The sequence below is a fragment of the Carassius auratus genome, chromosome 25 (assembly GCF_003368295.1).
Source record: "Carassius auratus strain Wakin chromosome 25, ASM336829v1, whole genome shotgun sequence".
Taxonomy (NCBI): domain Eukaryota; kingdom Metazoa; phylum Chordata; class Actinopteri; order Cypriniformes; family Cyprinidae; genus Carassius; species Carassius auratus.
In genome coordinates, this window is record NC_039267.1 from 856,216 (window position 1) to 869,784 (window position 13,569).

At 38.6% G+C, this 13,569-nt stretch overlaps 1 protein-coding gene across 5 annotated transcripts; it reads right to left on the bottom strand.

Moving 5' to 3' along the window:
• Positions 1–253: 253 nt before the first annotated feature.
• Positions 254–12,411, bottom strand: LOC113042914 (inner centromere protein A-like). 5 transcript variants are annotated; one of them, XM_026201925.1, is made up of 21 exons: positions 12,338–12,411; positions 11,373–11,522; positions 10,884–10,991; positions 9,312–9,907; positions 9,069–9,117; positions 8,855–8,951; positions 8,177–8,306; positions 8,050–8,077; positions 7,875–7,962; positions 7,511–7,648; positions 7,360–7,377; positions 6,074–6,183; positions 5,819–5,942; positions 5,108–5,230; positions 3,959–4,158; positions 3,777–3,876; positions 3,499–3,591; positions 1,530–1,616; positions 1,335–1,427; positions 974–1,121; positions 254–854 (listed from the first exon to the last, which is right to left on the bottom strand). In XM_026201925.1, the coding sequence occupies exons 2-21, from the start codon at positions 11,510–11,512 to the stop codon at positions 670–672; spliced, it is 2,655 nt and encodes an 884-aa protein (XP_026057710.1). In that variant the 5' UTR covers positions 11,513–11,522; positions 12,338–12,411; the 3' UTR covers positions 254–669. The 5 variants fall into 5 exon arrangements, with proteins under 5 accessions (XP_026057710.1, XP_026057708.1, XP_026057709.1 ...); XM_026201923.1 differs by having other exon boundaries at positions 9,069–9,120; XM_026201924.1 differs by having other exon boundaries at positions 9,069–9,120; positions 12,205–12,361.
• Between the last annotated feature and the right edge of the window lie 1,158 nt (positions 12,412–13,569).

The following is a 13,569-nucleotide window of genomic DNA, read 5'->3' on the forward strand; positions in this document are numbered from 1 at the left end:
TTTTATTTATTTTACTTTGTTGGTAAGCAGATATCTATGAGGCAAGGTCCATACTTTCTCCCAAGGTATATTCTCCACAATGCTATTCCAATTAGGTATTATGTAAGGAATTGGTATGATCTCTCTCTGAAAGACACAAATGAACAAAGACATTAGAAAATGATAGCATTTCAATTCATAATTTTTCCTCAAGTTTTTTTTTTTTTGTCAAACATGTTTTCTGACTTTTCAAATCACACGCACAAACACACACTTCGAAATGATACCTTTTATTAACAGTCCAGAGTAAATCTGACACTCTGTGAAGTGAATTTTGTAGACGGACAACATCCCCAGATTTTCTATCTTTCCATCCCATTTGTAGCAGCTCCCGTGTACACTTCCAAATTTATAACATTTAACACTATATTTAAATACATTTGTGACAAGGCAGTCCCATTCTTTTTTTTTTTTTAAAAGCAGGAAAATAAACATGAGCCCTCAGCAGCAGGAAACTGAGAATGGGCATCATCTTTTGTGAAATCTAAATAACACATTCTGCTCTTTTCCTTCTCAGTCTAACCTACATACAGACTTTTAAAAGCTTTATTAAAGTGAGCTCAAAGTAAAAAAGAAAACATAAAAATGACGGAAAAAAAAGTAGGAAAAAAATAATAATACATCTGCTTATCAATTGCTCAGATTTCCCAAACGTGGTGGAGAATGCCAGACAGCAGAGCTAGTGCGTTTAAAGAAGCGAGGTTTAGTCCGCCTGAAGATCGCCTCCAGTTTGGGAGGTTCAGGTTCTCCAAAATATGAATGGAGATCTAGTGGATTGTAATATTGCTTCATGACGGCTTGCTGCAATTGCATACCTGCAAAAAAAACACGTCACATTAGGGGAATACAGTAAATACTTTCAAATAAACATATGAACAGAGTTCTGACGGTCCAGATGGAACATAACGTAAAATGTAACTACATATAAACATACCCTCAGCCCAGGACGGGATGGGTTTTCTGGGTGCAGATTCATCATCTGTTGAGTCATCGCTGTTCTGGTCCATGCCATAATCTTCAGGATTCACTAAAACATTCACTTTCTGGCCCTTTGGGGTGATCTGGTATGATTGTGGCGATTGCTGCAAAGTATAAAACAAGAGATGGGGTGAGAAATCCCCTGTTCCAGACATCAAGTTGTTTTTTTCCTTCAAGTTAGAAGAACTCTGCTTGTATTACAAGGGCTTCTCTTCATCGCTTTGCTTCTCTGGGAACTTTTCTGTGCTTAGAAATGTTCTCTGACACATTCCCTCCTTCAGCGGTGGAAAAAGACACAATAGTTGCCGTGACCTCACCTCAATGTCCACAGTCACGTTGAGTCCAGGTCCGAGATCTACGGTCTTATTGTGAGCAGCTCCTTTCCCAACTGGAGTACTCAGAACAGAGTTCTGTGGATGGAATAAGAGTTTTAGTAAATATTTACTAGATGCATATATTAAATGCTTGGAATTTAGTACAAAAAAATAAAATAAAAAAGCACAGGTATTTACCTCAATATCTACGGTCTGTTTTAAAGCTGAACTTTTAGTTATAGTTGTGTTGAGCATGTTAGCTGCTTGTGTTTTTGTGGCAGAGACCTGTTAATAAAAAAATTATAATAATTTCAAATGGATTTGTAAAGTACCAAAATGTAAATTATAAATAAAATGCAGGCATGTATGAATAATAATAATAAAAAATGAAAAATTATAATATACACACACACACAAAAAAAAAATCTACACAAGCATATTTGACATGCTTATTGATGGTGTGTGTATGTGTTTGTTTATACAAAAACAAACACATACATACATACAGTGGGGAAAATATTTATTTGATCCCCTGCTGATTTATAAGTTTGCCCACTTATGTGTATGTAATTTGTATGATAGGTTTATTTTAAATGTACAGCGAGAGAATATCAACCAAAACCATAGTACAAAAAGGTTAGAGATTGATTTGCATTTCAGTGAGTAAAATATAGTATCTGAAAACAAGTCTTAATACTTGCAGAAACCCTTGTTGGCAAGCACAGAGGCAAATTGTTTCTTGTAGTTGGTAAAGCAGGTTTGTCTACATCTCTGGAGGCATTTTTGATCCACTGCTCTTTACGAATCCTCTCTAAATCCTTAAGGTTTTTTGGCTGTTGTTGGCTACTCAAAGGTTCAGCTCCTGCCACAGATTTTCTATAGGATTGAGGTCTGGAGACTGGCTAGGCCACTCCATGCCCTTAATGTGCTTCTTCTTGAGCCACTCCTTTGTTGCCCTGGTGGTATGTTTTGGGTCACAGTCATGCTGACAGACCCATCCATGACCCATCTTCTGTGTTCTGGCTGAGATGTGGTGGTGGTTCTCCAAGATTTGACAGTACATGTCCATTTGCACCTCAATGCGGTGAAGTCGTCTTGTACACTTAGCAGAAAGCTTCAAAACATAATGTGTCCACCTCCATGCTGGACTTGGTGTTCTTGGGGTTACTATCAGTATTTCTCTCCCTCTAAACACAGCGAGTCAAGTTAATGCCAAAGAGCTCAATTTTGGTCTCATCTGACTGCAGCACTTTCTCCCAAACTTTCCATAAATCATTTGTATGTTCTTTGCAAACTTTAAACAGGCTTGTACATGTGACTTTTTGAGCAGGGGGACCTTGCGTAAGCTGCAGGATTCCAGTCCATTGTAGTGTAGTGTGTTACCAATGTTTTGCTTGGTGACTATGGTCTCAACTGCCTTAAGATCATTAACAAGCTCCTCCAGTGTAGTTCTGGTCTGATCCCTCACCTTTCTCATGATCATCCTTACCCCACGAGGCAGTAAGGAGTAACTTCTTAAAGTGACTGTTCTGTGTTCCACATGGGCACAGAACCAATAAGTGGGAGCCAGAATTCTTGCTGGTTGGAATAATTTCCCCAGTTTACACACAAATTAAATTGAGTTTTATTTGGATATTGTTAGGTAAAAATCTAAACAAAACATAAATTACACGAATAACTTAAGTAAAATTAAATTGTGAATTAGCCACTAACTGAATGAAGTTAGTTAAAGTGGTAAAATTAATACATTCAAATAAGTTACTAAATTAAATGGAAAAAAGTAAAAAAAATTTATACAATTGTACAATCATGTAAATACATGTAAAAGCCAACTCAAAATGACTAAATACTATCCACCTTTCTATGGGTCTAGCCCCCGGTCTCATCCACGTCCAGCTATTTTTAACTGTACAAAACAGTTTGTTTTGCTGCTTGATATTGAAAATTGGTGTCTTGTCATATTATTTTAGTGTATTATCTTAATTATGAACACACTGGTTTTTGGTGCAAACAGATACAGGTGTTATTTTTGTCATTTACGTATAGCGGTTAATGATCCAGAAGCCTCACCCATAGGCTAAGTTCCGCGTTGAGGAAAAAGGTGGATCTGAGGATATGATGAATCCTAAAAAAACAAGGGCAATTGACTTTAGGTGTTGGTAGTTACCTGTGCTGTAACTGTAGGGGGCGCCGGGGCAGAGGCTGCAGCTGCACGTTTCTGTTGGGCTTCCCTCTCCTCTTCAGCCTTCCGCTGCTCTTCCTGTTAATGGAACAAACTAATTTGATAAGATTATGGGAATGTTAACAAGTGTCCTAAGCAGGGGGGTGGGACCAGTGGCGTTCCACATGATAGAAATAGAAAAACTAACCATCTACACATCTTGTTGCAAATTTTAAAATGACAAAAATAACAAAAGTCATTAGAACAACAAACAAAATCCTTACCATTTTCCTCTTCTCCTCCATCTCCATCCTCTCTTTCTCTCTGGCTGCTCTCTCCAGTTCCTTCTGAAGAGCAATAGCCTTCTCTCTCTCTAGTCTTTCTCTACAAAGACACAAACGTGTATTTAGTAACTCTGAGTGCCATGCTTTCATTTCAAACAAGTGCACGAAAAATGACCACCAACTTTTCAGCTGCCGCCTGTCTTTCTCTTTCCCGCTCGCGCTCTCTTTCCCGCTCTCGTTCGCGCTCCCTCTCTTTCTCCCGCTCTTGTTCCCTCTTCAGCTCCAGAGCACGTGTGGCCTCTGCCAGTTTGCGGGCCTTCTCTCGCTCCTCTTCAGCCTTGCGTTTGGCCAGCATCTCCTGGTGCCGCCGCTCCTCTTCCTCCTGAAGAAAAAGACAAGTATATAAATGGTTAACTACAATTAGCTTTTGGTTAAGTTTGGGATCAGTACAAATAATAATAAAAAAAAAATAATCAGACAGAAACGGTTCTCGGTTCAGTGTACTGGTGATCCGAAAACCGATGCAACCGGTTCTTGACTTGAGAACGAGAAACACTCCGGCAGTGGGTGTGTACGTTCGTTATCTGGCTCTGCTGCACAAATTTCCCCCCGGCCTTTATTTGTCCGTGTTGACCATGCCCCCAGCCACTACAAGGCCCGGTGTTTATTTGACTACCTGTTTTCATTTGAGGAATTACGGTGTTATATATATATATATCTATATATTATACACACATATACACATACATATATGCATGCACAAAATTTATCCAATGTGACCGTAAAACATTTATATAATCATAGTAACATTTCCATTTCAAAAAATTTTCTTTTCAACTTTCTATTCAAAGACTGAAAAACACAGAAACTTAAATTAATGTGACACAGCACAACTGTTTTCAACTTTTATAATACGGTAATAAAGGTTTCTTGAGCATCAAATCAACATCATATGATGATTTCTAACGGATTATGTGACATTAAAGACTGGAATAATGACACTGAAAAATCAGCTGTCCATCAAACGAAAAATATATACAAACAGAAAATAGATTCAGAATATAACTGTACACTATACAGTAGATAAAATAAATGCAGCATTGATGAGCATAAGAAATGTAAATATATATATATATATCTTCTCATAATATCTTCTCTACCATATTAAGCTTGATATTATTTGCTATTGGATCGAAAAGGAAAGTTGTTGCAGAACAATAAATACACAATTTGTTTGTAAAGTACACTTCCATTATTTGAGGTCATCCATCACCTACACTTGAATGTCTTTCAACATTGACTCTCCACTTTGATGGCCGAGGTTGACTTACAACTTGCTGAAGTTTCTTTTGTCTGGCTGCCTCCTCCTGTTTCTTGCGGAGATCCAGCTCTTCCTGTCTTTTAGTGGCCACCTTCTTCTTGGCTTTCTCCTCAGCCAACCGCTCAACACGCAGCTGAGAGAGAGAGAGAGAGAGAGAGAAACAGACACAATAGATTTAGATGAATACTAATCACGTTGTCTGCATTCCATAGAATTGATTTGCTGAAATCAAAACAGATGATAATAGGTGAGCACCAGCTAATTAGACTCGTTGGCATTGCATTAGTTCCGCCTACTACCAGAGAACCCGGCAGTTCTTAAAAGCTGAAGAATTCCAAAAGGAACGCTGCTATTTTGACACGGACATACAGCAAAGAATACCATTCACCAGTATCATGCCACTTCTGAATGCATGCAAGACTCTCTCGCTTTCTGCTCTCACACAAGCAATGGCGAGTCGTGCACCTTTACGCTAGAGTTTACAGTACGTCTAATACAGGTGCACTGCGCAAACATTCAGTTGAACTGAAAAAAAAAAAAAGCAAGGAATGCTTGACGGAGAGTGAAACTCTTAAGCGCTAAGTCAGGAAAAATATGCAAAAACTTATACTTAGCCTCCAAATCACACACAGCCTTTGCTAATATCAGACATCATTTGGTCTCCAAGAGTGATGATTTAGCTGTATATGTGAGTGATTTACTCGGAGGGTTGCTTAAGTACCATATCAGTTTTCTTCTCCAGCTGTGCCATCTTTTCCTCAATCTTCTTTTTCTTTTCCTGCTCCTTCTCCTTTTCACCTTTCACTCGAGCCTCAACAACCCGCTTCAAACGTTCGTCCCGCTTCCTAAAGCAGACAGAATTCACTTTTGTGTCCTGATTTGCATTCACACTTAATCTAGATTAATAATTATAATTCATTCTAAAGTACAAAATCGATCAACGGCAAACACACACAGAAAAAGCACCTTCTCCCACCTTTTCATTTCTTCCTGTTTCTTTCGTCTCTCCTCCTCAATCTTTTTCTTTCGTTCATTCTCTTGTTCTATTTTCTTGTTCAAGGCGTCCCATTTCTGCCGTTCTCGCTCCTGGAGGAAAAGTGGTAATTTTAGAGTATTTGTTTAAAAAAAAAAAAAAAAAATTCAAACAAGGATGATGGAAGCTAGAGCTAAACAACATAAGGACATGGATTTTTGCTTTACATGAGAAACATGGATTAAAAACAGACAGATTTCTTGCTTAGGGCTCAAACACAAAAATGGGTGAATGTGAACTTCCCCAACCACAAAGACACACACCACCTGAATGACGAGGTTAATCTGACAAATTCTGAATGGTACGGTGTCATTTCAGTTTAGTGACAAAGTGCCTATCAAATGAATTTAAGTATGAGTTTCACTCTTGTTCAAATGCTTGGGATCAGTATATATATTTTTTTTCCCCACTTATATTCACACAAAGTCAAAGGCTGCATTTATTTGATCAAAAAGTAAAAACTGCAATACCATAAGATAGGCTTCCCGCGATAGACTGTGCTGACATTTAAGCTGCAACACCAGTTAGGCAAGGCAAGATTTTTTACAGTAATAAAAATAATTTCAGTAAAAGAACAGACACTACAATTAAGCTAAACAACAGTTGCATCACAGATCAGATTTCATTTATCCAGTGAGGAGATTGAGTCGAGCTCACTGACAAGAAAGGTGAGGTGAGACAGACAAGACCATGGTGGATGATTTAGTTACGAAATGAAAAAGCATCTGTTTGACAATATTTTGGATTTTTAAAAGCCTGTTGACTTTTGCCGTCTATCTAAGGTGATATTGGAAGTTTTTTAAAACATTTGTTTCTTATTGAATTGGTTCCACAGTGACTGCTGATTTTTATTTTATTTAAACTTTGTGTAACTTTATTTGACATCTAGGTGTATGCCGTGCCTCCAAGCTTTCTTACTCATTTTGCTAATAAACGTTTTACGTTTCTTATTTTTATATATATTTTCCCATTTTTTCAGGACTCTTAAGATTAATAAAGTTCAAAAGAACAGCATTCATTAAAAAAAAAAATGTTTGAATTATTTATAAATGTCTTCACTTTCATTTTTGATAAATTTAAAGGAAAATTGCTGAATAAAAGCATCTTACCAACCCCAAACTTTTGAACAGTACAACCAAATGGCCACTCATAACATGGGAATAGTCAAACAGAAATAGTTGTGACTGAAATGGAAATGACCTCAGTCTTGATTCACTGTTTATACTCACCACAGAGCCAGAGCCCAACTGAGGGGGAGAGACAGGAAGTACAATTACCAACTAAATAACTTCTACTTGGAGAAGCACATTAGCAAATATTTATAGTCAATGCAACCAAACATATTAGACTACTCTGAAATACAGAAATATCCCTGCTCACCTTGGTGTCAGTTTTGGTGGCAGATTGTTTGATGAAGGATTTTATGATGGTGCTGCGGCCCAGAGACCCAGGCGTCATCATAAGCATCTGGTTCTTCTGCACCGTTTGCAAGAATGATCTCATGTGTGGAGCAGTACTCTACAGGGACACAACAAATGGACACATAATGGATTGTCTGGTCCAATCCAAGACTCGCTAATCATTGTCAAGAAATCATTAAAAATCCTTTTTACAGAATGCAAAAAACCCCACAGATAACCACAAATACGCTTTTCCTCTCTACAAGACTCAAAAGATGGTTGTGGCTTCTTAATGGATTAGTTTTGGTGGATGATCAGCAATACGGTGGGTCAGATATACATACCGTGAGGCACTTCTTCGGAGGGGATTGTTTCTTCTTGGGTGTGGTGCTTTCCTGAGCTGCGTGACGCTTTGATCCTGAACGCGTAGGCCTGATGGAAAAGCACAAAGACTATTAGAAAACACTCGGCATAAATCCACCAACTATAATGAGGAAAACAAATTAGCAGTGAGCTCACCGGTCACCTTCTTTGGATTCTGCTCCATCTGTTGTTACAGGAAAATAAGTAAATGAATATCAAATCTTATATGTCAACCCAATTACACGCTCCATTTTTTATATCAGCAGATCTGTTAGACATGTACCAGTTTCTGAAGGGCGGGCCATGGATCGTGTGAAGCGACAGTTCTCAGTGGTGCTAGATTCAGCAATCTCTTCTGGAAGTGTGTCTTTTACCTTAGATTCCATTACTTCAGTCTTCTCGGGATCAAGTTCCTACGAAAGCACCCAGCCATCAGTTATTTACAAATTGCAATAAAATAGTTTCTAACATCATACTGTGTTTGCTTATGGCCTGTTCACACAGAACTATGAATTAAGAGCACTTTGCAAGAGTTCAAGGCTATTACTATTTTCACCAGTTATTTCAACATTTGCTTTAATGTGTTAGTAGGAAGTATCATTTTACAAAACTCATTTTCCATTAATCGTAATAATCCAGTGAGATTTTTGTATACACAAGCACTCTGAAATCGGCCACTGATACACAGAGATCTGATCTAATGTTCATCCTGTCCATCGGATTGCTGTCAAGGTTTGTGTAATTCATCAGCGGCAAAAACTTATTCGAAAAGTGATCTATTATATTGTTCCTCCGTAAAGTCATCGCAACAGCTCTGGTGCGATTTTCTTAAATTTAGAAAAATGTATCAATCTTTATCCTTCTGGTTATTGCCCTTGCTGTGAATAGGCCTTATATCTGGCTCTTGTGTCTTTTTTTTTATCAAAGGTAAATAAAAACCACAGCAGAAAGTTCTTCTCACCTCAGTTTGGACTATTTCTGCTTCAGGTTTAGTTTCAGTAGCTGGTTCAGGTTTAGTTTCAGTAGCTGGTTCAGTGACAATTTGGGGTGCATCAACCCTAAAACAGGACAGTGAAACAGTGTTTAAAAGATCTTTGACTGTTAACTGAAAGGTTATGGTTTTGAATCCCAGAAGAAACAATTCAACAACTGAAACAGAAAGTAAAAGCACTCACTGTTCTTCTTTGTTCTCCATTTCCTCAGTCTCAACATCCATACAGATATCTTCTGGAAAGAGCAATGGAGATATAAACGACTAAGCTAACAAAGAAACAATCACATTAAACAGCACAAATTATAAAGTGTTAAATCCTATTAAAGGCATTCAAACCGACCTCGAACCATTGCAACTGTAGTTGGCGACTCTAAATTATATGAGTTTAGTTTTGTAGCGGTGACTGTAAATGTAAGTGTCTCACCGCTGACAGAGCTGCTGCAAGTCGAGGTTCCCAGTCTGGCTTTCTTCTTCAGGAAAGAGCGCCGAGATGCCCTGCGAACAGCTTCCTGGGTCATGCTCTGCCTGAGGCCCACCAGAGAACGGCGTACCACCAGCGAGCGCCGAGCTGACGTCCGAGATGATCCCTGAGGTGTCGTCTGCAACCCAAATGCAGCGATGGGGATTTTATTAGCGGATCGGCCCGGAGACACACCAGCATTCAGCAGCAAATCTGCACTCAGACGCTCCGAGGAGGGAATCTTCACCACGGCTTCAGACACCAGGATCTGATCGGAGCCAGAATCCTGCACCTCAATGGCTTCATTCACATCTGGAACGCTCTCTGACACTTCTTCCACCTCCTTAGCTTTGGCGCCACCTTTGTTACGAGTGCTTCGCTTGACAGGTTCGGTTTCAGCCGGGGCAGTGGTTTTGTTGCGACGTGTGCGGCGAGAAGGTTCCTCCATCAGGCTCTCAGAGCTGTCGGTCGGCACGTGTGGCGTGACGAGTTCTGAGAGGGTGGTCAGGGTCATCTGGACTGAGGAGCGACGCAGGTTGCTGCGTTTCCCCTTGGAGAAACTACAGAGACAATGACATCATACTACATTGTACGAGGGAAAAAAACTGCTAATTTGAGTTTGCATTTCGGGGAACCAAACCCATGACCTTCACATTGTTGGCACCATGTTTCACTGTTGAGCTACGAGAACATAGTTCTGCATAAACAGTACAGACCAAAAGTTTGGACACACCTTCTCATACAAAGAGTTTTCTTTATTTTCATGACTATGAAAATTGTAGAGTCACACTGAAGGCATCAAGGGCTATTTGAGCAAGAAGGAGAGTGATGGGGTGCTGCGCCAGATGACCTGGCCTCCACAGTCACCGGACCTGAACCCAATCCAGATGGTTTAGGGGTGAGCTGGACCGCAGACAGAAGGCAAAAGGGCCAACAAGTGCTAAGCATCTCTCGGGGAACTCCTTCAAGACTGTTTGAAGACCATTTCAGGTGACTACCTCTTGAAGCTCATCAAGAGAATGCCAAGAGTGTGCAAAGCAGTAATCAAAGCAAAAGATGGCTACTTTGAAGAACCTACAATATGACATATTCAGTTGTTTCACACTTTTTTGATATGTATATAATTCCATATATAATTCCACATGTGTTGATTCATAGTTTTGATGCCTTCAGTGTGAATCTACAATTTTCATAGTCATGAAAATAAAGAAAACTCTTTGAATGAGAAGGTGTCTCCAATCTTTTGGTCTGTACTGTACACACGCACAAAGTTTTTTATTCTATAGTCAAACAGACACAGGAAACCTACAGTGGTATAAAATTACAATTTATCCAGAAACTTATTTAAAATTACTTAAAAAAATAAATATTGTAGCCCTACAGGACCGCAGGATTACTTTATTAAACCATCTAAATTGTAGAAATCCAAAAACAAAACAAATAACTCTAATGAAATATGAATATAAACAGATGTTGCCGTAGACCTGTAAAATGTTTCTGTACCAAGGAAATTAACAAAGACTGTAAATCCTTTACCGTCTTTTGCTGCGAGACTCGTTGAGCTCCATCGACACTCTCTTCCTGCGGTTTGTCTTTTTCTGTGACGGAGTCTTTGGCATGAGTTCTGGCTCGGTGCTGAAGTCACTGCAGCACAACAAAACGTGTTCTTTATGAGCAGGTCTAATAACCTGAATAGTTTGCTTCTTTGATTTCAAAGCAATGCCAGCTTCTGTGGTTATATTCATGACAAGAAAAATTGCAGAATTCAGGCATTTACAATTAATTTTTGCTGAAAACTCAAGCTGAATTTGAATTAACTTTGTTAAAACTCTCTTCAAAAGATTGAACTGAATAATAATAATAATAATAAAAAAAGAAGTTATCTCACAGTGTTAAACCCAGCACAGTCTAATGAAACATTTCTCATGGACAAAGGCTTTTACACAAAAAGTGACAAGCCACTAGTAACAATAGATCAACAGTATGAAGTGTAACATACTCCACCTCACATTTACAGTCTCTCACCTCGAAAACATGCGATACGCTTCCTGCTGGATCTCCTCCAGCCACACCATGTGGACACTGTCGATTTCATTAGTAAAACTTTGCAGTTTTCCATTAAAAACCTCCATGAGGGAGCGCGTGGTCTCCGGCAAGGAACTCATGGTGGCGTCCCTGGAAACACACAAGGAAAGCTCTGACGAATAAAAAGAATCTGTAAACAGTGGCATTTCAGGGGCTAAAATCGATTTGCATGCAAATGGTCACAAAATAACTTTACGCTATGACCACTGGGCATTATTCCCAAGTTGTCATGCATTTGCTTTGTTGTGGCAAACTTGACAACAAAGAGGAAAAGGCCCACACTCGTTTATAATTACATGCATCTCATTTGCTTCCAGATCTAGCATTGAAACCGCTTTATTTGACATCGATTATCTTATAAAGAAATCGAGAATTTAAACGGCTTTTCTCCAGACAATGGAAAACTATTTTACTGATTTATGATCCAGGAAACGATAGATTACTGCGTAACGTTACTAAACCTTTAACGTTATGACTAACATTTTTACAGTCACGAATAAAAACATTTAATCTAATTCTGCTTTTATAAATGAAATCCTTATTCCGATCGCAGTCCAGTCACAGCCGCAAATGCTTGAATAAGATAAACTAATAACGTTATATATTAAGTTTCAGTTGTTACCTTTTTGGCGTAAGTATATTACATTTACACAAAATGACATAGAAATAACTAAAATGTGAGTTTATTTCTGACCTTTTTACGAATCCTTAACCAACCTAGCTACCGTTAATCTAACCAGCAGCACAATAACGGCATCCAACGTTAAGTTACCTCTTTAGCCTGGATGCACGATAGCGCTGCAAAAACAAAGATTTGATGATCCAAAGTTATAATCCTGGCTTCTATTATGTTACTAAACATTAGATGCTAATTTAACATGACAAAATACTTCGGCTCCACTCACTCTTGTTTTCCTGCCACCCGCTCAAACGGTTTAAAATTCTCCTCTGACAAATAATGACTACGAACCGCCGATTCTGGGCGGGACCTTATAATCAGTGCATGCAATTAGACAGTACTGCTGTCTGTCAATGCAAACTTATCCAATCACAATCAAGAGGAATTCTAGCTGTGCTCTCATTGGATGATACGCATGCCTGTCATTGATTCAAACCGTCCAATGCAGGAAGAGAGCGGTGAAGTCCCCGCCTCCATCGTGACGTCGGCGTGTTTGACATTCCGTGTGAAAACAGAGCAAAACGTAATGAGTTCCGCGCTTTGATATCGGTGTCGTTAATTTTATTAAACATAAAACTAAATGACGACACATTTAAAATGTATATAGAATAGTTGTTGAAATTTCTCAACCGTTTTGTATGTAGTACAAAAAAATAATTGTTAGGATTAAATTGGAGCTTCACACTGTTACCATGGTAACAGATGCAGCTAGCTTGCTAGCGTTGTAAACACGGCTTCTCTATGTGTCTTACTCGATAACGAGCATCATTTATAATCCTTTCGTGTTTTATTTTTCGTTTGATATCCAAAAATAGACGACCCATACTGAAACGACAATGTAGGTGAGTTTATAAACTCGCCACGTTGACTATAATTGTTAATTGTTAATCTGATCACTCTGAGATTATAAGATTTTCTTTGTAAACAATATAAATATATCACATTTTTCTTTAATCAAACTGTTTATATGTGCTTTGTTTGACGCATTTCATTATAATACAATATATTGTTCTATATTTTATAGCTTATTCAACATGAAACCAATGATTTACCATGGTTTTAAAAAAATACCATGGTGTTTTTAACAGTATCTTGGCGCACCTTGTAAACAACATGCTATATGAATAAAATACCATGATATTACCATCTAATACTGCAACCATAGCATGGTTTTTGCCCACAGTATCTTTTTATATGGGGTTTATAGTACACTTTGTTCAGTCTGTGACTCTGTTTGAATAAATCATGATCAAACAGAAGTTTCACAAACTAAACGTTCACTGGACAGTTTGACCTGTGCCTCTGTCATTATCAAATAACTCTAATCCTCTTTGCAGGATTTATTTTTAAAGGATGGACGAGACACGCAAGGTGATCAGAACCTGAAGCTCAGGTAAATGACAGTCTGCTGATGGAGATGTGCCGTCACAGACCATGAAGAAGATATTCAACCTCAAG

Coding starts and splice junctions, on each gene's coding strand:
- LOC113042914 (XM_026201923.1), bottom strand. CDS start 11,512: ATGAGTTCCTTGCCGGAGACCACGCGCTCCCTCATGGAGGTTTTTAAT. Junction 8,307..8,854: donor CAGAAATAGTCCAAACTGAG/GTGAGAAGAACT, acceptor GTGCTTTCGTAG/GAACTTGATCCCGAGAAGAC. Junction 8,078..8,176: donor GGCCCGCCCTTCAGAAACTG/GTACATGTCTAA, acceptor CTGTAACAACAG/ATGGAGCAGAATCCAAAGAA.